General features: G+C 40.1%; 1 protein-coding gene across 8 annotated transcripts in view; it reads left to right on the forward strand.

The window, feature by feature from the left end:
* MCF2L (MCF.2 cell line derived transforming sequence like) overlaps window positions 1-26,750 on the forward strand; it is a 155,569-nt gene that overhangs the window by 6,890 nt on the left and 121,929 nt on the right. For 4 of the 8 annotated variants that reach the window (XM_064407843.1, XM_064407840.1, XM_064407841.1 and 1 more), the window contains one exon: window positions 3,552-3,750. In XM_064407843.1, coding sequence (XP_064263913.1) covers window positions 3,573-3,750 — 178 coding nt within the window. In that variant the 5' untranslated portion in view covers window positions 3,552-3,572. Of the gene's footprint in view, window positions 1-3,551; window positions 3,751-14,696; window positions 14,854-21,513; window positions 21,641-26,001; window positions 26,048-26,072; window positions 26,524-26,750 lie in introns of those variants that run through there. The other 4 variants (XM_064407846.1, XM_064407848.1, XM_064407850.1 and 1 more) reach the window with 4 other exon arrangements.

Consider the following 26,750-nt stretch of genomic DNA (forward strand, 5'->3'; position numbering starts at 1 on the left):
CAATGAACCTGTCCAGTTCAGCAGCTATAGAAAGAATTGAGCAATTTGCTTTTAACTCCATTATCCATCCTCTGACAAACACTGCAAAGCCAAAGTCTGGAAATAGGCAAAGAGAACTGAGGAAATGGCAGTATGTTGTCTAAAATAAAACAAAATTGCTCTCTTTAAACTGGGGAGAAGATGTACCTTGCTGTAATATTTGAAGGATGTTTTATCTGGAAATCTTCTCTTCTGTTGAAGCATTGCAGTAAGTGCCAGAGAGAGTACTTTATTCTTCATGGGTGATTCCTGAGGGATCTGGTGCTAAATAAAGTGTCTTTTTTTTTTTTTGCCTTTTTTTAAACAGATAGCACTTTTATATTAAGAAGACTTTTAAAGTGGATTTTACTTTGTTCAAGTCTATAACTGACACTTTGAAATGTAATACAGAGAATGCAGACTTATTGTTAATATCCATGGTCTGGAGTGTTGCTTTTACTCAATCAGCAGCTAGAAACAGATACACTAGAAACACTTGGATTTTGATGCTTGCAGGACAAATGAAGATTATGCATCTGTTTCTTTTCTAAAAAGCATTAGATTTGCCTAGGGAGATGCATACTTCCCCTACTTGGGCCTGGTGCTTTCCAGATGGACTTGGAAAAGCCTGTCAGGTCCTTTGTGCTTGGAAATTTGGACCATTATTTTTCTTGCCTATATACCTTCTGGTGAAGAGTGAGAAGAAACCTATCTCTGGATGTGGTGTAATTTCCTGAAGAGTACAGGGCAAGCAAGGACAGGTATCCTGGGAAGATTTCAGGGATGCAGTCCAGTCGTAGGGTTGTGGTGAGGAAGGCCAAGGTGAAACTGGAACTGAACTTGGCAAGGGATGCAAAAAGTAGTGAGAAGGGATTCTATGAGTATGTCAGCCAAAAAAAAAGGAGAGCCAAAGAAAGTGTACCCTGCTGATAAGCAAGGCTGGCATACTGGTAATGGTGGATGAGGAGAAGGCTGAGGTGCTCAGGCTTCACTGGCAGCCTCTCTTCCCATGCTTGTCGAGTAGATGAACTGCAAGATGGGGACCAGGGCAGCAAAGTTCCTCCCACTGTAGGATAAGATCAGGATTGTGACCACCTGAGGAACTCAAAAGTATGGGACCTGATGAGATGCATCCCAGAGTCCTGAGAGACCTGGCTGACATTGTCAAGCTTTCGGCATGATTTGAAAAGTCATGGCAGGTGAAGTCCCAGGTGACTGGAAAAAGGAAAACATTGTACCCATCTTTATAAAGTGTAGGAAGGAGGACCCTGGAAACTGCCAACCTGTCAGCCTCATCTCTGTGCCTGGAAGATCATGGAACAGATCCTCCTGGAAGCTGTGCTCAGGCACATGGAGGACAGGGAGGTGACTAGAGACAGCCAGTATGACTTCACCAAGGCAAGCCCTGTCTGACCCACTAGTGGCCATCTGTGATGGAGTGGCCACATCAAGTGACAATGGAAGGGTTACAGATGTCATTTATCTGGACTCATGTAAAGCCTCTGACTTGGTGCCCCACAACATTCTTCTCTCTAAATTGGAGAGAGTTTGATTTGATGGTGGACTGTTCTGTGGATAAGGAATTGGTTGGATGGTCCTATAGAGAGGGTGGTGTCAATGGCTCAGAGTCCTGATGGACATCAGTGACAAGTAATGTCCCTCAGGGATCTGTATTGGGATCAGTGTTACTTAATATCTTCACTAATGACAAAGGATTGAGTGCACCCCCTGCAGGTTTGCAGATGACACCAAGCTGAGTGGTGCTGTTGACACATCTGAAGGACAGGATGACATCCAGAGGGACCTGGACAAGCTCAAGAAATGGCCCCCTGGGAATCTCATGTGGTTTAACAAGGCCAAAGGCAAAGTGCTGCACGTGGGTACAACCGCTGGTATCCATCTGGGCTGGGGAATGAGCTGCTCAAGAGCAGCCCTGTTGAGAAGGACTTGGGGTGCTCGTGGATGAGGCAGTGTCCAAGTGCTCCTGGACACAATCCAGCCATGTGCACCTGCAGCCCAGAAAGCCATTGAGTCCGGGGCAACATCAAAAGCAGTGTGGGCAGCAAGCTGAGGGAGGGGATTCTGCCCTTCTCTCTGGTGAGAGCCCACCTGGAGAGCTGCATGCAGCTCTGTAGTCTCCAACATCAGGGACATGTGGACATGTTGAAGTGAGACCAGAAGAGAGCTGTGAAGATGGTCTGGAGCACATCTCCTATGGAGACAGGCTGAGATGGTTGGGGTTGTTCAGTCTGGAGTAGAGAAGGCTCCAGGGAGACCTTCAGCACCTTCCAGTACCTAAGGGAGCCTGTGGGAAATCTAGAGAGGAACTTTCTACAAGGGCATTTGGAGATAGAAAAAGGGGTAATATTTTTAAACTGATGAAGGATTGATTTTATATTAGATGTAGGAAAGGAGGGGCTTTTTCTTTGGTTGTTTGGGAGTTTGTTTGTTTGTTTTACAATGGGGTGGTGAGACATTGGAACAGGTTGCCCAAATAAGTGGTAGAGATCCCATCTCTGGAAACATTCAAGGTCAGGTTGGACAGGGTTCTGAGCAACCTCACTGAGTTGCTCGTTGTAGGAGGATTGGGCTTTGTGGCTTTGTAAGTCAAACTGTTCAATGGCTCAACTTTGCAGAGTTCCCAGCTACCTTTAACAGTAGAAAAGATCATCTTGGAAAGATCAAGATGTTTCCTCATGTGGATAAAATCTTTCGAGTTAATGTTGTTTTAGTTGTTATTTCAAGAAGGGGGTGATTTTTGTTTATGTTAAAAAACAAACCTCCCTGTAGTTCTCTGGCATAAACTGAGAAGCTTGCAGGTGCTTAAGGATATGCTTGCTCTCTTACCTGCAAACATATTTCCTGGAAATTTGTAGGTCCTTCTAGGCTAAGGGAGCTGTTGCCCCTTCCTTCTGCTCAGGAAGAGGGCAGTGGTGGAGGACCTGAGTGCTGTGTCAGAAACCAAACAATCTCTTCTTCCTGCCAGATTTCAAGTGGCAAGGTTCATTCAGTTAATTTGTTTATGAAAACTTTGAACTGTAATTTTGGCCTCCCATATAATGGCAATCATAGTATCTTGTCCTTTATCTTTTTTTTCTTTTACTTTTTTGACAACCCCTGTTCTGGTGTGTTCTTTCACCTAGTTAAAATTGACTTTAGATAAACTTGGCTTTTGAGATAAATATTGACTTGTTCTGTGAAAAATTCAGAGTGATAATGATTTTTTTTTTGGCCTTTATGCAGACCACATGTAATTTGATGTTTGTATACTGGTTTTTTCTTTGATTTTTTTATATTAGCTTCCTGACTTTTGATATAAGCATTTTGAGAAACTACAGGGAACTCAAACTTTTTACTTTGGGTACTATACAATGGTTGATTATTGTAAACTGCATATTTTTTCTTAAGATAAAATAAAAGATATAATTTGTATGTAATTGTTATCCTTAACATTTGAGTCTCTTCTTTCAGGTAGCTAGGTTTTTTTCTTATGTTTAACAGAAAATTACTTTCTGTTTGTTGTTATATTTCAGAAATCAGCTCACAGAGTTTTCATGTCTGACTATTGGTATCGGACCCTGCTCCTGTGCAAAGAAACTGGAAGCTGCAACTGCTTTGCAACAGCCAAGCAGCCTAATGAAGAGAAAGAAGAAGACACCAACCATCAGGTTGTGGTGTCAGATACCATGCAGCTTGTGCAAGATAAGCAAGAGGTGACAGAAATCATGGCAGGTGAGAAAAATATGGCATATTTTGAAACTGGCTGGCTGGTTGCCAGACTGTTAAGAAGGGGATGGATGGCTTCAAGAACTTCAGCATTTGTATCTCGTCTCTGACAATGAGAGTAGGACAGGGAGCCCAAGAAAAGGAATAGCTGAGTATTCACTGGAGGGGGCTGATGTCACCACGAAAACCAATGTTTAATAGCAGCCAGTGAAAACCTGTACTTGGGAGGACTGATGCTTCTTATAAGGAATTAAAATGATTGCACTTAATTAATTGTTCAGCAAAAAATAGCCATCCCAGAGAAACCTGACCTACCTTCCTACAGTTTTAAAATCGGTTTTGAGAAACTGCTAAGAAGCAAGTAAAACATACCTCAGCACCATATCACATTACTTTTGTTGCTGTGGACCATAAGCAAAAAACTGTAGTGAATGCTAGTTTATGGTTGCTGGGAATAAGACTACTTTTTTTTTACTATACCATCTGATCTTCTATTTACCCATGCAGGAGGTTGTCATGTATGAATAGAAGCTTTTCTGTGGTACTAGTGCAGATGGACAGGAATTTTATAATTTGATTAGCAGTTGCATCTGATGGCATTTGGTCTTTATTAACACATCTTCATTTCATTTTGAAAAATGCTTTTATAAAGCCTCCTAGGTAATTAGATTTAATTAGGTAATTAAATACCTAAATATATTTATGCAAACCTCTTTAGGCTGGAAAGAGTTCCAAAACTGGAGAGGTGGAATTCACTAAAATACAGCTTTGTATTTAATACACATTTATAAAACGGATATGACTTCTTTGTCCTAGCTGGAATGAACTAATGATGTTTCTACTGCAGAATGATTCATAGTCTGCTCTGACTTAACAGGAAGCAGTGATTAGAGTAATCATTTTGCTTTTGTACCAGTGTTGTCTCACCCAGAAGGAGGTTTCTTTTGAAGGCAACAAGGAAAGATGCAAAAAACCCTGCAGTAATTCCAGAGGATGATGTCAGGTTTGATCAGATATGATTTCTGTGGAAATAAGGTGTGTATCTGGACTACAAGAGAAAACTGAAGGGAAATCACACATATTCTGACTTTCTAGTGGAGATCTGTGCTGCTTATGGAAGAAGGTGAATATCTGCTTGTTTCAATTTTCTTGTTGTCCCTAACTATTAGAATAGGAGCAAGAAAATGTGAACTTGATTCCTGCAGAGAAGATTTAGAACTAATTGGGGCAGTTGTTAAACAGGCTAGTTAAAGAGTTTGTGCAGTCCCTAGCTTGTTCTTAATGAAGTCTCTAGTGAAACAAACCACTGCTAGAAGTGAGCTGGGTGTACTTGATTCCATCTCAGTGATTTAAGCCAGGCTAAGAGCACTGTGTTTCTGTGGTAGAAGAAGAAACAAAGAAGTCTTGGGAAGGCAGGTCTGGAGTAGGAAGTCAGAGGAAAGATGATTCTCTATTGTGTCATCTGGAGGGTTTCAACAAATGGGAAATTCCTACTTTTCCCTCCCCAGAAATTCAGGGGAGAGCTGTGTTGAGTTCAAAGCTGCATGTTTATTCTCTGCTGCAGTGTTGGTGAATCAATGGTTGACTGGTTTATCAACAAGGGAAGCTTAGTAAACTGCAGGGATTGAAATGAAAGCAGTGAAGGCAGACCAGGAGCTGAGTGTAGAGGTGAGCTTCATAGGCATGAGACTGCCTGTATGAGCCTGCACATACTTGACTATGCTAATTTCATCTTGTAACTGTGGCTACTGCCCTTCTATCACTGCAGTGTATGTAAAAGGGACTTGAGGTTAGTGGAAGAAGTTCTGAACTAAGTTTCCTGGCCTGACAAGTAGCAAATTTTTCATTGAGGATTATATCCATGTCTGGCCTGACAGCTGAATTGCAAGCCATTAATTGAAACTGCAAAGCACATGATGATACTCTTTATCCCTGGAAAAAGTGGGATGTAGTTTTCAAAAAAGGCATGTTTGTTTTCTTTTGACTTGAAGACAGCAGTGTGTAGACTTGGAAAGGAGCTTTCCCAGAACTAGGCAGAGGTTACATGAGAAACTTAGTGGTAGATAATTTTCTGCTAAAGTTCATAAATTTTAATAAATGAGGTATGAAAGGTTTTCTGTGCCATACTTAATACTGTTGTTGCTAATATTGAGGATTGACCAAATAATTCTTTGTGGATATTTTATTGGGGTTTGATTTTTAACAAATCATTGCTCTTAATTAATGCAATTTTTATGTTAAGATTTTCTGACTTTATCTAGGGACTGCTAAAAAGAGTCTGGTCAGAAAAGAGCTAACATGGGGAACATTTAAAATGAGAAAATGTTTTACTCTATTTTAATACTTATTCAAATATTTATTTCAAGAAAACAAAGAAGTATTTTTTCTCTTGGTGAAGGGAGCCGCAGTGCCTTGTTCTGTGAAACTAATCCCTAGAGTCTTCTCATGGGAAAGAGAGATGCTGTCATGGAAGATAATATTGGAGTCTTCTCTCTTGTTATTTTTGACTTCTGAAAGCAAATGTGAGGGGTGTTATTCTCCCATGCAGACTAATAATACTGTATGATGGAGAGCATCTTTCTGGTTTTATTTAAGCCATATGTTGCTGTTGCCAAAGTTTTAATTCCCTCTCCCTCCCCAGGACCTCATCTGCTGTGCTGTTGATACTATATTAACAGCAATATTTTTCCTGCAGTGTCTTCCTAGAAGTTATAATTAATATCAGGTCTTCATTGTGTCTGTAAGTGCACACACAGAGAGAAGATACTTGAAAGCTTTAAGAGTCAAGCTTGAAAGTGATAGATGAGCCAGCATGCAAAATTCAGCTTGGGGCAGAGCACAAGTGGGATGGGAACATCATAGCATCAGACCAACTTGTGTGTGCTCCTGCCTCAATTCAAATGCTGTGTGTAATTCAGCCTTCCCTCTCCTGTCTTCAGCACAGCCAGAAAAGTGGAAAGATCCTGGAAATTATTGGTGGCATGGAAGACAATAATGAGCCTTTGCTAATAATAATTTGAAAATTAGTATTTCTATATTTTCTCAGTGCCTGTTGTGTTGTTCTACCTTTGTGGCATTGGACTTGAGGAGTGATGTGCTTGGAGGCCTATTTACATACAACAATTGTTGTTGGTTTTTTTTTGTTCTCTCTCCCTTCAAATGGTTGATACCTTTTCTTTATTTGTTTGGATTTTTTCCCCCTGTTTAGTTCAGGTCTGTTTGGAATATAATCTTTTTATGCAGGGGTTTTTAGTCTCCTGCCATGATGCAGCAGAGGAAACTTTTTGTGGTCTCAAGATTTGGTAGTGTTACATCTTGGGAGCTGTAATTGCTGAACTAGTAGGAAATAGCCGTGAGGGTGCTACAGTCAAATCTTTTACGAAAGTAAGGGACTATCATGCTCAGGTTTTGAAGAATCCAAGAATGCAGGTGACACATGACTGAAGTCTGAAGTCTCTGTAATCCAAGCTTACCTAAGATGACATACTTAAGGAGTAGGAAAATATTTTTTAAATTATTTCAAATTATAAAATAGGTGTAATTTTATCAATTTACCTGATTTTTGACATTTTTGCATCTGAAACTACAAGGCAGCTGAAAAGACAGCAAAGTGACTGTGATGTTCCAATTCTAACCCTTGTAGCAGTGCTGCAAAGCACCAGATCAGCTGTTGCACTCACAGGCACTTGAAATGCTCATCTGTTTTACTCAGGCTCTTTGAAAGAAATGTGCGTGGTATCATCTCAAAATGTTAAATTGCATTGTTTTCCATAGATAAACACCCTTTTAGGGACTTCTCAGTGGCATTACTGAAGGTGACAGCTTTAACTGAATTATATACATCTGCAACATGACTGGAGCGGGATGCTCAGGATACATTATCAACATCAATGATGACTCATCACCTGCATCAGAAGAGGGGAAAAAACAGCATTTCTCTTAAACACTTGTACATCTGGTAAATTCAGTTATATGCAGAACCCATAGTATAACTTCAGCTGAGTATTGGCCCTTTGCTTCCACTAGTCAGAACTGTGTAAATACAAGATTTCCAAAGTAATGTACAAGGGAAACATTGTTACAATAACTACACTGTTTCAAATTAAGTGACTTTTCAGAAAAACAGTAGTTAATGCTGTTTGGATTAAGACCTTTCTATTCCTTAGTAGTGTACAAAGAGAGCCTTTAAAAATCTTAATTAAAAACTAAGAAACTGAAAACTGTCTCTTAGAAGCTACTTTTACTGATAGCTGAAAGAATGTCATTGCATTTTTGGGGAGAAGTCTTTCATTTATGCAATAAATTTAGAAAGTCTCTTGATTCTTGGAGCTGTTTTATATTCTCCAAGAAGCTTTATCAGATTTGATGCCTTAATAGAAGTTTAATGTTAAGTGTCAGAGTTATGTGCATTGCAGTAGGCTTCCACTAACAACTTCATGAAAAAGTTTTCTTTGCAGGGGATAACTTATAAACTAGATTGGTACAGCCAGAAGGTACATGTGAAAAATGGGGCAATGAATATCATACTGAGTATTTTCTGTGAGGTTGTATGCATACACAAAATAATCACAACCAAAGTGTCAACACTGAAATATGTGAGACAATTGAAGGATTCCTCTTTGTTAGGATTCCAGAGGCATCTACAAGAAGAGCACTTCGTTTCATGGGTGTGACACCAATGCACTTTGATTAACAGTGGTATGTCTTCTGTGGAATGCAGATGGCATTACAGACTTCTCAGCCTCACTCTGCTGCTCAGTTGTGCAGGTGTAAATAGCCCATGACCTTTTTTACCTTTAAATACAAGCCAACTAGGGCAGGAGTCTCTAAGCCATAATACACAAGCCACTTAGTGATACACGGTCCAGCACGTAGCTGGGAGCTATTGTTGTCCCTGGTGGCATCTGTCACAATGCTCAAGGAGGGGGAACCTGGGATTTGTTTTCTTTTTTTATGAACGTAGATCTGGGCTCAACACAATTTTTTGGCAGAAAAAGATATTTGTTTTGCAATGCACTTTTTCTTCATCTTCCTGGTATCAGTGGGTTGCCCTTTAAAGACTGGTTGTGTTTTGCTGTGGAGCTTATAAGAAAATCCATGTAGAACTTTGTTTTGTAGTAGTGTTTTGATTGAGATGAAGTGCATGGCCAAGTAAGATACAGAAAATATTATGTGTGCAGGGTTAGCATTTGCCATTGTTGGAGGCTATTTGCCTATAAATGTCTTTACAAGCCTTTTCCCTTGCTGGCTGCTGTAGGACTGGTACCAGTCTCAGCATGTGTTTGTGAGCCAGTGTTTTTATGTTAGCTAAAGGAACTGCTTTTTATTATAACTGAGTTTCAACTGAGGGAATTTGGCAAATTCTTATGAGCTTTACTCCTCAAAATGAGACACGTTTAAAGCTAATTGGAATAATCTGTCTAACAACATGGAAAAGAAAGCCTTTGCGTGGTAAACCTCTTCTGTGTCGTGTTGCTGCTTTGAGTAATAGAGCAGTGAAATCCAGTCTGATTAAAATCAGTAGGAGTCTTGTCAGGATTTTCGTCTTAAGACTTCTAAGCTACCCAAGTTAACCACCCTCTTAAATGAAATTAATATTAAACATCTTACTCTAATTCCTTATTTCCTGGGAATTACAGCAGATATGGAATATATAAAAATAACTTCTTGTTCAGTTCAAGAAGTTAGAGCAGAAAAGCTTCATTAGTGTAAAAAGGCATTGCCAGCTAAAAACGAGCTATGCAGAAGTAGTTTGGTAATGTCAGGAGTAAAATTCTGTGTGTGTATATGTGTGCATCTATCTGTATGTCTGTCTGTCTCTCTGTAATTAAGTGCCACACTTGATGGATTTTCAGTTCAGCTGCTGCTTGCTGAAAAAAAAAAAACATTTTCAGGAAATGGTCCTGCCTGAAATTGCTCTTCGCTTTTATCAAAGGCATTAAAGCATTTTTAATTTTTACTTCAAAGTTCTTTGAACTCTGTTGAGAAATATTTCACAGAGATGTCACAAGCACAAGTTATAGGTGTTCTTTGGTTCATAATATATTTAAAATCTGTAGCCATTTAATCAGAAGGGAAAGCAGGAACATTTAGTTTATTAAGAAAATTCCTATCTTTTGTGATGCATCTGAATGTAGTGAATCTTTCTCTTTTTATTTAAATCATGCTTTGCTTTTCAGATATTCTCAGTGCAGGCTGAAGCAATAGATGCTTGCTGAAGCTAAAGCAGGAAAGCTTTGTCAATTCTGTTTAGTCCTTGACATGAGTACCTTTGTGCTTTCAGTGCCTCAGGTGGCTCCAAAGAAATTGGAAAAGTGTCTAAGCAGCAGCATAATTGAAATTCAAGAGGGGTTACATGTCTAACTTGCTTAGGTATTCTGTAAATCCCATTTTCCTGCATCTGTAGGCCGTTGATATCTTTGTAAATCTGCTTGGTTATAGTAAGTAAACAGAAAAAAAAACCCCAAACTCCATATTAAAAACTGGTTTATTCTGTAAGGGCAGGCTGCTTGCTGGATTTGGCACTTGCTCCTCAGGTTGGGAAGATGGAGAAGTTGTGAATGTAAATATTAGGTCTTGGATAGGTGCAGTAGGAACCGTCTGAGTGACAAGGTCTCACATGCTGCTTTAATATCATATCAGTGTCATCTGTGTATCTGTAGGGAAAATGTGGGGCTACACAGCCTCACTGGCTTCCAGCTGGACTGTTTGTGCTGGACTATTTGTAATGGAAATAAATTGCTTTGCCTCAGTCCTAGCCAATACCCAGATTAAATGCTGGTTCAGTTGTTGCCTCTGGCACTGAGGAATTACTCAGGGCTGTTTCATGCAAATGCACAGATTTTCTGGGGCTAATCAATGCACTCTCAGCATTCAGGAAGTCAAACCCTCATTACATAGGAGGAGGGAATGTTGGTAACAGAAAGAGTTGAGAATAATGAAATCAAATATTGAAGTTTCTTTTCAACTCTAGTTTTGCTTTCTGCTGTAGCTGGAAGCAATTTAAGTTGTTGCATGAGAAGTTTTATTTTCTCAGATCAGCTTATATCTGTTTAAGCCTATTTGTTATCATAGGGGGCATTAGAGAAACTGATTCTTTAAAATTATTTGTTGTACATAATTAGATTATTGTAGTCTTGAAATGTCATATAAACTAACTATTGATCAGACTAATATATTTTCCACTGACATTGCTACACAACTCTTTATACAGAGAAGAACAAATTTGATGTTGCATCTGGAGTCTGTCAGTGAAAATTTCCTGTTGTCAAATTTGTGCTACCAGTTTTGCCAATACTTACCTGGGGAAATGTACTTATTTACTAAGTGTGTGGAGGAAGGAGGGGAAGGCCCTGTGGTATCCCTGCAACAGATGTCACTTCCATCTGAAAATCATCTTGGGGAAAACAGCTACACTGAAAATTATGGATTCAGTGAAAAATAAGGCTAGAATTAACTGCTACCCAGGAAAGTGTCAAAAGGTGAAGATTTTGGGGAGAACACATTAGTGGTGCTTCTGCAGGGGTTTCTTTGAGGTAGGGAGCAAGTCCTTGAAAACCAGGCAGTCTTGCCAGCAGCTTCTCTTTCCAGTAAGATGTGTGGATACATGCATGAGGCCAGGTATGTGCAAAGAACATATTGGGGACTTCTGTAATGCTGTCAGGAATTGCCAAAAAACCCAACTGAAACAAGGCTGGTGGGCCTAGAAGCAGTCAGCTCTCTTAATGCTGCCTGAAATCCTCTTCACTAGCATTCTTTGTGTTGTGGACAGATTTTTTCCTAGGTGAAATACTAGCAGTTGCTTTTTTCCACAGATAGGGCTTGCAATCAGAGGAGTACGGGGAAAAATATGGAAAAAAAATGCCACATTACATGTTTGCATCTGTACTTTTTTCCCTTCCCTATTATTGCTTCTTTTGAGAAACACCTCATTGTAGGACACAGATTGTATGTTCTGTAACTGTACTGTGTATTGAAATTTGTTATTTGTGTGCTGTACTGTGCCTCTGTGTGGTTTCAGTGCAGAGCAATGGTCTCATGTGGTGTACTGTGTACCTGGGTGTCCCTCATTGCACAGAAAAGGTCCCGTGCCTGCCCTTTTTACTGTTGCAAAACATGTTTACATAGGAAGGCTACCAATGAGATTACAGAAGGTATCAAAATGACATCTGTGTGTGGAGCCAGGACCAGTCCCAAAAGGAGCAGTTGGGTTTTCCTGTTTTACTGACTAGTGGGGCTCCAGCAGCACTGCTGGACTTCTGTTCTCTGCACTGCAAAGGAAGAGGCTCCCCAGCAGCATGTGGGAGAGCAGTGCCAATGTTTGGGGCGCTTTGGTGGCATCAGGTGTTTAAAGTCTGAGGGCATAATTCCTTCGGCAGTTTTTCTGATGAGGACTGAGCTACCTCATCACAGGTTCTCTTACTTTGCTGTAGGCATACAGATTGTGGTAATTGGCAGTGGGGCTGTGGCCGAGCCTCATCCCCAGTGGGCACAGCTGTGAGCAGCAGGTGAGCAGCATTGACAGCAATGAGCCATGGAGCGCCCAGGGGCACTGACAACCACCAAAGGGAACAGAGGGCACACAGGTGCAATGCATCAACATGAGGGGTATAAAAGGTTGGGCTAAAGATCAAGAAGAGCAGATACTTGCAGCCCTCTGATGTGGTGTGGTGTTACTCTGGGTTAAAGCCATCTGAAACTGTTTGATGGCACTCTGTGTATCGTGGCTCTCACAACTGCGATATGTGCTGCAACACAGAGCTGCTATCATCTTGAGGAGCCTGTCTGCAGTTTGGCGTGTGTGGTGTTTTTGAGGTGCTTTGTGTGCCCTACAGACACCTTGTTTGGTTTCTCAAATGGCAGGGCAGTCAGCTTCATGCAGAAGGGGTACAGTGCCATTGGGGTTCCCGATATATGACAAAGCAAAGTGAGTGGAGCACTCACCCAGAAGAAGAGTCCTCTCCAATTTCCTTCTCAGCCTGGAAGTTGGCATGGATGCTCAGTCTGGCTGCTGAGCTCTTCCTGGGTGAAGATGTTGTATTGAAGAGTTGCTAGACAAGAGGGGGTGTAGCAAGGGGAAATTTGGTTTGCCACTGACTGTGGCCCCAACTTGTAATTAGGAAAGTCTTGAGTTTCTCTCAGTTTCCAGTTGCACTTACGCTTCTAATAAATAATCACTTGCTTTGTGGTGCATGGTTAGTGCTTGGAGCAGAGATCCTGTTGTCATCTGATTGCATTTTAAAAGAGGGAATTGTGTAGATGTCAAAATCCAGGCAAGAGCTGTGACTGTGAGCCCTGCTTGGTGTGTGCCTTTCAGCAGGCAGGTGAAACACCAGTCCCTGCAGAAAGGCACCAGCAAGGATGAAGCTGAGCTTGTCCCATTGTCATTTTCTTTGGATTGCTTAGATGAGCATGTCAGAAATATGGATTGTCCTGTGCTCCTCTCACAAGGCTCCAGTTATTATGTTGTAGTTAGGGAATTTAGACCCCAGTAGGTTCTATTATGAAAGGAAAATACTGGGTGTTATTAGGGCAAAGTTCTTGGGAATCCTTGTTCTGAGTGTGTATTAGATTCACATGTGTTCATCTTGTTTTCGTGCAGTTTTGGAGAACTTCTGCTTGGTCTGATCTGGTTGAATTTTAGTCACTGCTGTTTGTTTGGTGGGGTTTCCTTTATTTATTTATTTTGCAAACCTGTGTAATTGCTAAACAAAGAGGGAAAATAGATTTTAAGAGCAAAAAGTTTCATAATAAAATGCTCCATTGCATGAACTTGAAGAATATGTTAATATTTTTACTGGCAGAATTCTTGTCAACTGGTTCTGTTAGCCCAGTGTATCTAATATTCCTAACTGTAACATGTTATTTGTCATATATATGTCATTATGTAATATGGTGTCTCCAAAGGCAACCAGGAGTCAGTGCTGTCCTTCTGTCCATCTTTCTGTTGGGTTTGTTTCCCTTCTGAAGAGGTGAAGAGAAAGAAAATGTATATCTAAAAGTTTTGTTCATTTCTGGTTTCACAGTGACTGCCAAGGTATCCAGAAATAGATACTGTAAGTATTATATGTTCCTGTACCTGGCTCTTTAATCTCTTTCAAGAAATTGAATCTTGCCCTTCTGTGCCCAGTAGATGTTGCTGTTGATTCAGTAACACTGAAAGAGGACAAGCAGAAAAATGCTTTAGCAGCTCAGAAGATTTATAAATATTCCAGTATGTTACTTAGAGAAAAGAGGCTACTTAATAAACAAATGTAGTGCCTCTATTTTAAGTTATATATATTTGCCTTCCAATATGTATCATAAATGAGAAGTAGGCATTGTGTGAGTTACTGATTTAATGTCCTGTGGAAGAGCTGCATTGAAAGTGGATTTCGTATCTTGCATCTCCCTTATGGTTTTACTTAGTATTTGTATTTTTGTCCTCATCCTAAGAAGCATGAATCATACCAATCATGATGGTATCTCTGTAGCATGGTATAATTTTGCAAAGCTATGCTGTATGATTGGAATAGGCATTCCTGTAGCCTCTCCCAAGTCAGCATTGTTTCTTGGAAGCTGGAGCCTTGCTAAGTTGTTGGAGCACTTTTTGGGATGAAATCCCATTGCATGGGGTGGGTTTTGCACACTTTTATTGAAGGAGACAAAGCAAGGGAGGTAGGGCACTTTTGGAGAGGAGACTGGAGAAGAAAACATTTAAAGGTGCTGTTTACTGTTCAGTAAGCTCATGTGTAGGGGAAGGTTTTTAAATTCTTTTTAATGCAGTCTGGTCGTCTAACAGAGTTTGAGAAATAGTTTGTTATTGAAACTAAAAAAATGTGTGACTAAAATACTGAGTAGATAAGCTCACTGCTGAATTTTCATTCCCTGGTGTATGGGAAAACACCTGCAGCTGCTGGTTTCCTTGGTAACAAGTTCACTGCAAAATCTAAATGCACTGCACTAAGCCTGTCAATTGTACTGCATTTGAGGAGAGTTTAACATGCACACTTGGACTTTTTGATTCATGAGTTTCTCAAATGCCGTGTCATTTATGCTGTTCTTGCATAAAATACCTAATTAAAGGAGATGTGCAACATGGTTTGGATTTTGGACAAAACTACAAAAAAGGTTGGTATTTACAAGTCTAAACATGGCCTCTGTATGTGTGTGTTAATATTTCCTTACTGCATCTTGTTTTCTGAACACTTCTAAAATCTTGCCTTTTAAAGCTCAGTGCTATTGTTTGCATATTGTTGAGTCTTAACTGCTTTTTGGAGTTGGAGATCAGAGAGCTGCTGAAAGGAATTGCTAGTACGTGTGCCATATAATAGAATTTTGGCAGGACATGGGTTTTATTTGTCCAAGTAATTCAATATGGGGTATGTGTATATGTTCTCACAGATGGGTATTTTTGCTCTGACTAAAAGGAGTGTGATTTCATATATTGTGTTAGAAGATTTTAGTGATGCTTATGATTAACTTCAACTGTTTGAGCCAAAAAAAAAAAAAAAAAGCTGTGGAACTGTGTGGTTGTGTTATTATACCAGAAAGAATTAATTTAAAACCTATGTTGCTGTACTTTAAGAAATAGAAACTCTGTTAAGCAAGTATTGTTAAAGAGTTGGATTGCTTTTCAGCAAGCATAGCTTCATTGTGTGTACCTGGATCACAAGCACATGGGGTAGAAGTCATATTTGTGACTGCCTTTGTGTTTGTTAATGGGTTTCCTGTATTTATTGGGAAAATAACATACAGTACTGAGAAGACTAGGCAGTATAAAAAACCACAACACATGTTGACAAAACATTGTCTGTAGCTTGTCAAATATTATAGCCATCTGGCAGTGACTCCATGGTGGGATTGCTTTCTAAAATGGGCTTTAAAATGTTTCATAAACTCCTTTTTCTTTCTAAAAGGAAGCAGCTGTTCACATGAAATTATGTATGAATTTGCATAACTCTTTGCATTTGGGGGTCTTATTAATGAGTATTAAACAACCTTTGAATCTGAGACCTTATTGTGTTTCCCCCACAGATAATATTGCATATCATTAATTAGGAATATCTTTTTAAAGAGCTCTCTCTAGAAAAGACTCAAAGTTTTCACGAACTTTCTTTTTATTACTATTTGTTTTGGGTCCTCTAAGTTAGTATTGCATCAGAAGGGTTCATGAGCTCTGTGTGTACAAGCTGAGCCTATTGGGGGATTGAGGAGGTAGGAAGAGCAGGCAGATGCTGTCTTTTACATGAGAAACCGGTCTTTAGTTTTAAATACTCCCTTGCAAATGTCAGGGGAAAATAAAAGGGACAAAAGGATAGTGAAAGAACTATTTTACAATGCAGTTATTCATGTTCTGTTTTCTGAATCCCATCATACCCCTTCTTGCCACCTTTACTTTGAAAAATGTAGGCATTGAAAATATTTTTTAGGTTGTAGAGCAATCTAAATTTTTAGTTTCTTGAGCAGCATGCCGCCTCTTTCTATGAGAGAATAAAAGTTAAACCATCTGAAACTACTCTGCTTTTGAGAGCTCTTTGCTTGCAACCCACTACACCACTGATAATTACAACATACCCCATTTGCACATACATGTGACAGTGAAGAGAAATCTGATACTTAAAAAGATGAAGTAGAATAACAGTTCATACATGTAACTTTATGCTATGGAAAGCTTTTGGATACTTAAAGAATCTCCAATTTCTGTATTTGAGGACATGACTTCAAACATTAGTTGTTAGGTTGTTTATGGTTATGCATTTATTTGGTTTTACAAAATAGGGCCTTCCAGACAAAGTTACATAGTGGTTTTTGCTTCTGTAATGGGATGCTAGCAATGACAGATCCTACCATGCTAAGAACTACAGATACAAAAGTGACTATTTCCTTAATGCCTGTCTGGTTTTTCTCTAAAGGTTGGTTGAGATCTTGAAGGACGTAAATGAGTCTTAGGGGTGCTAATGCAGATCAGTCTCCAGGAGCTGAAGAGACTCTTCCTGTCGTGTGTGTTGGTCTTGTTATAGCTAAATTTTCAAATCAGGCATTCCATGGTATCTGGTATCCTTAAGCCTCATCTTTATTCTGCCCTTTGGAATTCTGCTTTCATATTACCTTCCATAACACTAACCTCCCTGTTCTCCCTGCTGCTTGTCTGTGCTCTGCTGATGCACTGACAGTATTCTGCCCTGAAAATGTTCTTCCTCTTCGGTACACAAGTAGGAATGGTGAAGAGGATCCAAGTGTTCTTCAGGGATTCAGACTTTGCCCTGGCACTGATGTTTTGAGGCTCTGGGAGGCAGCTGGCAGCTGAAGGAGTATTTTACAGCCTGTTGAAACCTGATCTTGTAAAGAGAAGAATGCTGGGAGCAAGATTTTGCAGAAACAAACTTGAAGCATTTGAGAAATGGCAAAAATACATAACCTGAAATTTTGTGGAAATCTCACTTCAGACTTTCAGATCCGAAATGTGACAAGACTCAATGAAAACAGATACAGTGCAAGAGCAGCGTGATTACAAAGCAACTGTTGAAAATACCAGTGTTGAAGACACTTTGATTGCACTTCTTGGTGCATCCTGGAGATTAATTATCACTAACTTTCTGCAGCTGACCTGACAGAATCTGAGTAGGATTGGAAACAAATATCTCCTGAGCTGGAGTAGGAAATGGTGTACTGGGGATAGGTTGGTGAGCATGTCTCTTTGCATTAATATTTGTGGATTTATGGGCCAGCTCTTGATCATGGTTGTGATATTTTTTAAAGTATTTAGTAATTTTAAAGCTTAAGTTATTTGAAAGTGAAATCAAGGAAACCTCTTTTTTATCATAAAGCACTTGATTTTACTCCATTTTAAGTGAAAAACCCCCAGCATTGTATTAAGTTTCTCACTGACAAGCAAATCCTTGTTTTGGATTGGAAATAATTCTGAAGAGTCAGGGGGAAAATAAGAAAAAGCAGCAATGGTATGTAATAAAAGAAACAAGGAAATGTATATATTCTTGCTTATATTTTTCTTTCCAAAGCAGTAACAGTTTAGGACTGTGGTCATTCGAGAAAACTAACAGTGGGACTTCTCTACTCCATATCTCTTATGGCTTACTCCATAAGACTATTGAAGCAAAAATTCAGTTTCAAGGAAGGATGAAATGGTGGTTTGGATATGGCTTACAATATAAAGAAATCTAGATGACCTTTTTCTTTCTGACAGTTCTACCATAGTGCAGCAGAGTAACTATAAACTGAAGAGCAGTTGTTTTCCCTCATCTACTGAGGGTTTATGCAGATCATCTCCCAGGAAAGATCAGTTTAATTTGGCTTGTTTTAGAAGTACCATATTCTGTGAATAATTTTAAATGGAAAATAAAGGGGATCTGAAAATACTCACTATTTCATATCCTAATAAAAAGCCCACAAAAAATCATTGTAAATTTGCTATTTGATGGTCAAGAAATGAAAAATGCCTTTTTAGAGGCATTTTTTTCCCTACCTGGAATCTTCTGCCACTTTTGATGGTACCTGCTGTATTAAGCATCCACCAACAAAAAAAAGAATATAATGCTACTTTATTTACTGAGGATTGTTTGCATTAAAATAGACAGGGCAGCAGATCTGGTAAGGAAACAGAGAGAGAAATTTTCAAGCTCTGTTATAAAGGATACAACAGCACCATTGCAGGACTTGTGATGAGTGTGAGCATTCTGCAGCAAGACAAGATCTTGCTTGGGGCATGGTGTCTTTGGCTGAAGGTAAAATATCCTTGTGGTCGTTGGAAATTACTTTCCTATTTCTATATAATTAATAAAAAATAGATTCCTAGATGAGTAATAGAAAGATTACTTTCCTATTTTGAAATTTTTAAAGGTTTCCTGTTTTGCATTAAGAGAAAGCCAAGTCCATTAAGAATGCTTGAGGTGCATTCCAGGAGGGAGGGCAGCACCAGGGTGGGGTGGTAAGCAGCCTTGGGGCAGCACATCTGCCAGAGGTGGGCCTGGCAGCTCAGCCAGACCAGCCACAAACTGAATCTTCCCACTGCAGTGCATTCCCTGAGCATTGCACTACTCTCCCTTATAAAAAGAGAAAAGCTTTCTGTCACCCTAAAGCTGCACTGAATGCTACTTTTTAAGACGTACAAGTGGAAAAGGTTGGTCAAATTTTAAGATCCATCCCATTCCATCCCTGGAGATATTTAAAATCCGTATAGAGGTGGCACTTAGGGACACAGCTGAGAGGTAGACTTGACAGTGCTGCATTAATGGTTGTACTCAATGATCTTAAAGGTCTTTTCCAACCTAATGGTTCTGTGATTTTAAAAAAGTTCCAAATTAAAGCTGACATCCTTCTACTGAGCCCTTTATCTGTGTTAAAATTTGTCAGCCTGTTCTTCAGGGGTAAGCACTTCAGTTTTAGTCTGTGTAATCAAATTGAATGGTCCTGGAAAAACCCTGGTTTTTATTCTGAGTAGGTTTTATATAGTTGATTGTATGTAAAATTAACAATTATATGTGGCAGTTAAATATCACTTTCTGTTACAGAGAAATTTCCTGAGTGTTTTAAATCAATCCTGACTTGAATGGTAGACCTGCTGAACTTTTATGTGTGCAGCTTGTTCTTTTGAAATAGGGATTTTTACAAAGTAGGGCATGTCATAAAATTTCAACTTTTAATACTCAAAATCCGAACAAACACGCACACACAGACACACACAAATAATTTGATTTAAAGCCCAGTACTTTTTAGGATACCTCAAAGGTTTAAGCTCTAAAAAAATGTTGGACAGACTCTTTTGGAAGGAAGAAATTACTTTTATGACCCCTTACCCAGCATTTCTTTTGAAAAGAAAATCACCCTAACAACAGAAGACAAAAAGTGTGTGTTTCTGGATCCATTTAATTTCAGCATTTGCATACATAGTACTAAGTCTGTGGAAAAATATGTTTGTGGCATTTCTGCACCTATACTCTACCCTCTATTTAACTATCATGCTACCAGTAGCTGATCTTCTGAAATCAGATCTCCCTGGCATCCACTGTTTTATTTTTCTACATTTAAAGTACTGTGGTTTCATTTCTTTCAGGCTTGGAGTGGTTTCCCTTGTGAAGCCTTTCCTTTAACTATACATATATATGGAAGTGCCCCAGTGAGGAAATAACAGTGATGCTTCATTTCCTTCCATATTACTTCTTTTTGGAGAAAATTCATTTCCTGCTCACCTTTATGTTTCCTGTTCTCAGTCTTCCTAACTTCCTACACAAAGTACTCCTTCATCTATAAAGATATCTCAGTAAACTTAGAAAGAAAGAGTCCTACTTGGCACTGCATTGGCAAAAGGCAACATTCATTCATTTATTGCCATGCCTGGTTTTAGGGGAGTGCAGCTGTGGGCACATCTGGATAGTTTAGCTCCTCAGACTGAAGAAGAATAAAAGACTGGAACACCCCTCAGCTGGAGCAGGGGCAACTGGAGGTGTTAAATTAAATGAACTCTTTCAAGGCTGTTGGCTCTGCAGTAATTACTGGCAAAAAATCGACAGAAGAAATCTGAATGAAGCACTTACAAAGTAACTTGGTACTCTTTAAAAACACAGCAGACCAGTAGAAGAGATTCAAATGACATTTCATCCAAGCAAGGGAGGCTGGAGGAAAAGAAGATCCTGCCTGTTATGCTAGGAAGTATTGAAACCTGTGATGTGGTTAGTCATTTTAAGTTAATTCAGGCTGAGGAGCCTTACTACAAAACTTCACAGCAGTATGAGGAATGCTTCTCTAGCATGAAGCTGACACAGGTTGTGAAAGAAACAGAATAGGGAAAGTTAGTAACTAAATTAACCTTTAAGAACTAACTGATGTGGAGGGTTTTTTTGCTGTTGTTTTGGGGTTTTTTTTGGGGTGGTAGGTTTGTTGGTTTTTTTGGTGGTGGGGTTTTTTTTGTTTGTTTTTGGGGTTTTTTTGTTTGATTGTTTGGGTTTTTTTTAAGGAGAAGCTAGATTGCAAGCATTGCATTTCATCTGTCTTTTACTAGTTTTCAGCCTTGGGCCTGAGCAATAATGGAAAAGGAAGGGGAGGGTGACGCTTTTCCCCTTCTGCTGAGTACTTGATCTGGGTGTCACCTCAGCCTGGTCCCTGTGTAGGGATATCACACAGCCCAGAGGAGGGAACCTGGAGAGCAGCTGCTAGGACCTCTTCTGTATGGCATGTACTTTTTCAAAGAAAAAATTACTGAATTTGAGGAGACACTGAAAGACTTGATGGAGATTTGGTAAATTAATATGTTAATTAAACAAGGCATAATTTTGATGGAACTATTCTATTAAGTGCTCTTGCACATCTGAAAGCTTCTTTAGTCTGTGTTCCTGTTATGAATGAACCTTACCCATATGCAAGGCTTTGTATGAGTGTTTTGAGTGTCAAGTTTTTAAGAAGAAAAACTTTGATTTTTTTTTTTTTTGTTTCCCTCCTTCCTCCATGTATTTGCTAAGTTCTCTGTATTTCTTGAGATTGTGAATCTAGGAACAATTTTCTCCTTGTGAAAGAGTGAGGTGTTGCCAAAACCAGAATACTGCCATCTCTGCTTATGAATCCCAGTTTCAAATCCCAGATACTTTACATAATAAAGCCTAACTGGGCTGATTACCAAGAGAACTCAGTCATTCAGGGAAATAAAAGGGAAAAATCCCTTTTCTTCATGGAGGAAGAACTCATGCCAAGAGGAGGTTGAAATGTTAAAAATGCATTTTCTGTTTGGATCTTTCATATCAACTGTCCTGTTTCCCTCTTCTTTCCCTTTTATTTAAGGCTGGGGATCAGTATCACCCTTGTGCAGTGGGTGTATGTGGCAGTTTTTTGCAGGATCTGAGAGGACTTAGATTTATCAAAACCACGTTCAATGGGTCTCTTCCCTCTCTGCAGGAGCCCAGCTTAGGTAAGTCTCCCGGCTGTGTTTGCAGTGTCTTTAGGGAGCAGCGGTGTCCCGGGGGCTGCAGCTTCTCTGCCCACCCAGTCTGTAGAGTTCTGGGGCGTGTGGTGGGTGGGACCATCCCGGACAGGGCGTGCAGGATGGACTGCTGCTATCGGCCATGTGGCATCGCAGGAAAGCTGTATGGGATGTTTGGCAGGGGATTCAGCCGCACAGGCACGGCCATCCATATGCTCTGCCTCCTCCCTCTGCTGCAACCGCTGCAGCCACTCTTAGGCTCTGTGGGTTAAATTGGAAGCCCTCTTGTGGATTAATAATTGACTGAAAAATGGGAAATAGAGAGTTGCTTTAGGTGGTCAGTTTTCTGTGGGTGGAGGGGGAGCTACTGGTGGAGAAAAAGCAGGGATTCCTGCAGGGCTTCCTGCAGCTGTTCAACATAATCCTAAATGAACTGGAAATGGATAAAAGCGTGGAAAGAGAAATTTTGAAAATATGTGAAAATAATTATTCACAATAGTAGAATTCAGTACCGAGTGCGAACTGTTGGAGGATAAATTGGTGGTGCTAAGTAAGTCATCAGCAGAGAAGGTGAAATTAATTGCTTGTACAAGTGATGCAGACAAGAAAAGAAAATGCTGTTCTGTAAGCTAAGCTGTTACCCTCACTGAGAGACCTTGACTGGCTGTGGGTACCTCCCCAAAAACAGCAGCAGCTCCCTTGGCATTCAGTGTCGGTCTGAAAGGCAAACAAAACATTACAAACCCCTGAGAGGGAAACCGAGAAGAACAAAATCCTTATGTCGCTGAGTAATCTCTGCTGTGCCTACTTCTGGAGTTCCATGTCCAGTTTTGTTCACTTTGTTAGAGTAGAATTAGCGTACGTGGAGGAACGGTGAAGGCGGTCAGAGGTATGGGGCTGCTTTTATACAAATAGGAACTAATTAGTGTAGGAAATTTTCTGTCTGGAAAATAGGCAATTGGAGGAGACATAATATCACCTACAGTGGCAGCCTGTATAGTCATGAATGGCTCGGGGATGTGAAAAGAGAGTGTTTATTTCCTGTAGGGTTTTCTTGGGTTGTTTGTTTTTGTTTTGTTGGTTTTTTTTTTCTTTTCCACTGCTTCACAAAAGAGAAACTGGGGCACACAGAAAACTTCCAGGAAGGTAGTTTAAGCAAAACCACTTTTTCATACAGCACATGGTTAAATTTTGGAACTCGCTGATAGCTGATGTTACAGAGATTAACATAAAGTTAGCAGAGAAATCTTTAGGTATATTGTTGAAAGTATCATTTGCACAAGCAAAACTGATTACCTGATTATATGTTAATGACTTATGGTTATCAGTGTGACTCTCCCCCACATGAGAGGATAGCTGTGTGTTACTTCTGAAACATTTTCAAAATAGCCACCATTTCTTGAAAAGCTAGGTAATCCTATTTGGGTGAAACTGTTTGGAAATAAAATATATGTGATGTTGCTGTATTTGAACAGGGTTTGCTAAAGACTACAGCCAAAACCAGAGTGAAGTAGAGAACTGAAGGAAAAAATAATGTTGCTGAAGCTTTCAAATCTAACAGAAGTTTAGAAAAAAGTCAATACAAATCAGGTCAAATATTATACCCATGCAGCAATGGAAATCGATTGATTAAATTAAATACATTTATGCCTCTCTTATTATCTTTGCAGTTTCACTGAAATAGACCAGTAGACAAAAAATGTTTCCAATGCATTTTTAACTTCTAAGACAGAACTGAAAGGCTGTGTACTCCTCAAATTTCTTTATAAATTCCTCAGTTGCAGCAGGGGCTTGCCTGTGACTAGTAAAGATATTTTGCTGAACACAATACATTAGTAGAAGTTAAAAATCAGAATTGCTGAAGCAGCTTGAATTTTTAATTTAAAAAAATCATATTGTGTTTGAAAAATTACAGCATGCCCTATTGTATTTACAGACTCAGTGCTAGAACTGGGCATCAGTCCTTTTACTATAAAATTCTAATTAGGCATGAGATGTGTGGGACTAAAATGACATGTTTAATTCCATAACATGGTTGTCACGATGATCTGAAGGGGATCAAGTTTTCACTTCAAGAGTGAAAACTGCAGTAGCTCTTCCCTGAGATATTGTCATGTTGTATTTTCAGGACTGTTTTGATTCCTTACATCACTCAGGGTCAGATACTGAATTGCTTCATGTTGCAAGAAAGCTCAGTTGGGTTTTCCTGTTAAGAGTTGGTTTTAATTAGTTTAAGGTCTGTTTCTTTAGTCTGAGTCAAGGTTGTTCATGAAGCCATGGGTGATCCTGTGTCAAACCAGCAGAGATCATAATCCCATGTTTGGTTAAGTATCTTGAAATACTCTGTTTCATTCAGTAGAGAAGCTATGCCAAAGCTTCTTACTCAGGAAGACAAGGCTGCCTGATTTCCATGAATGAACGTGATTAAACTAGTACATGATTACAAATAACCCACTTTTAGGTAAACTAACCTTCAGCCCAGCTAACTGAACCTTTCACGTGGATGCTGTGCTCATACTTAGCATGTTTGGCATTTGTTTGAAGGTGTAGAAAGTATATATAAAGTGGCATTGTTGGTGTAACTGAGGTTAGGTAACATATTAGGGTTCTCCATTCATTTTGCACAAGTATAAGTTATTATGCACTTGTGATTCTGAAAGTTGACTGGTTGATGTGGTAAAATTCTTCATTACATTTTTGTCTTCCTTTTCATTTGTTATTTTACTGAGAAACTCCATGGAAAGATGGACCTTGGATATATGGGAAGCTTAAGCAGTCTGCTGATTCTCCAAGGAAAACAAGAAATTACTACTGAATTGAGTCAGGATACTCAGGGAAATCTGGGATTGAACTGTCATCTTCTCTTGCAGTAGGTGCTGATGAATGAGTGTTTTGGCTGCACTTCTTGCTGCACCAGGAAACAGTGTAATCTTACAAGTGAGCTTTGCTGTTCTGCATATGCAAAAATGCCTCAGGCCTTTAACTTGCTGCAGGAACAAATCCCGTTGGCTGTCTGGCATCTGGAGTTCTCCCTGGGCTGTCTGTGGATGCAATATGGTCACACGGCTTTTGTTTGATAACCAGCCTCAGCTATCCCAGTGCACCTGCAAAGATCTTTTCTCATGCATTTGCTCCTCCTGGGTCACCACTAGAATGGCAAGAGCCTGGTGTGGTAATTGTGGTCTTGCTGCCCATCACTTGTTGGTTTTCATAAATGCAGTCTCAAATGGCAGTCACATAAAATACTTTGTGCATACAAAGTGCCTAGAGATCCTGTTTTTCAGTAGTAATACTTTTTTATGGAAAAGCTTGACTGAAGACTTAATTTTGCCATTTCTATTAATATTGAAATAGAAACATATATGGCTCTAGTCATATCTAATACATGGAGCTGCTGTGGGCTTGTCATATTTTGGGTGGAAATAATGTGAATTAATGTAGTAAATGAATTATCTAAATTAATTTTATTGGCAGAGGAAGCCTAGAGAGTTTGACGGGTCCTCCTAAAAACTTTTTTTAGTTCATATCCTCTCTAATAGTATTGTTGAGAGTTATGAACAACTCATTACGAGCGTCCACTTATTTCCCTATTTTTACCTGCTGTATGCAATCTGTGGAAAAGAATCTTTATCTTAAATAACACAGCACAGTCCTTTTAAACATAATGAAAAACATCTCTCTTTCAGCCGTGGACAGTTCATTAATGTTGGTTAAAAATTAGGATAAAACCAATGGGATTATTAGAAGAGTGTTGTGGGATTCAGCAAAATTAACCGTCAGCAAAAATGTGCAACAATGAGATTACTAGGATCAAGGTGATCTTTGGAAATAAAAAGTGTTAAAAGCATCATAGTTTCAAACTTGTAAAGCAGTGTGTATAAAAGCAGTGGAAATCAATTATGAAGAGCAGTTGTATAGAGAAACACTGCACTGAAAAGTCTTGTAGGTTTTTCTGTGTCCCTGAAAGTTTTCCAGTGGTACTGTACCCTTTACAGTAAGTGGAAGTTTACTGGTGATGAGGTTTGGTTTCTGCCTTCTGCAGCAGTTCTGCTGTCATGTACCTTGAGGGGTCCATGGAGCCCGACTCTAAAGCCCCTTTGCCCAAGGTGGAAATGCAGTTGCTGTGGAAATACAGATTTCACAGAGTTATAGGACTGCTGTGGCACAACATTTAAGCAAACTCCTTCAAAGAGTCCAGAAGGCAGGTGCGTTTAAAGGAAATTCGACAGCGTTTAAAGGAAATCTAAAGTCCTCAGCCTTCAAAAGTGACGGGTCCAAACCGAACGTGGACTGGTGAGAGCGCTGGCAGTGGGGAGAGGGTTGAATTTAACACGGCAACACGTTCCTTCCGAGCTGCCCACCCTGGCAGGAAGGTGGGGGAGCGGCGGCGTTCACGTGAGTGCGGACGGGGCGTTCTGCGCGCCGCGGCCCCCGCGGGATGCGGGATGCGGGATGCGGGCCGCCCTTCCCAGCGCCGCCGCGCCTCGCTCCGCAGGCTCGCCCCCCGCGGGAGCGCTGCGCTGGGCCAGCCCCACGCGGCGCCGGGAGAGGAGTTCCCAGCCGTCCTGCTGTCCCCGACAGCCCCGGCTGCGGCTGCCCCCGCCTCGGCCAGCAGGGAACGCGGGCTCCTGCCTCCCTTTGTGCCGAGGGGAGCCGTGCGGAGCGATGGGAATGCGGGGCTGCGAAGCGCTGCTGTAGCGGGCTGGTCTGGGGCTTTTTCCCCCCCTGCCTTCTTTAATCCTTGAGCGGGGTGGGGCATGCTTGCTGTGGATTCTTTTGGTTTTATCTGAGAATGAGATGCTGGCTGAAAATTGAAGAAATGGCCCTAGAAGAATTGATGCAAAGATTAAATGCGGTTTCCCAGTGCGCTGGTAGGAGGAGCTGCTGGTCTTAAATAATGTGTTGTGTGGATGCTGTTAGTGATTTTGTGGGATTTACAGAAAATCCTGGCAATCCGACTAGCTTTCTTTATGCATGCTCTCATTAATAGGAAAGAGAACATTAAGAGCTTTTGTCAGCATGTTAAACTTTCATTGATATTAACACTAATTAACATTTTTTTTTAGTGCTTAGTTATTCCTGAAGCATGCTTTAGAAC

Source organism: Passer domesticus, chromosome 2 (genome assembly GCF_036417665.1).
Source record: "Passer domesticus isolate bPasDom1 chromosome 2, bPasDom1.hap1, whole genome shotgun sequence".
NCBI lineage: Eukaryota > Metazoa > Chordata > Aves > Passeriformes > Passeridae > Passer > Passer domesticus.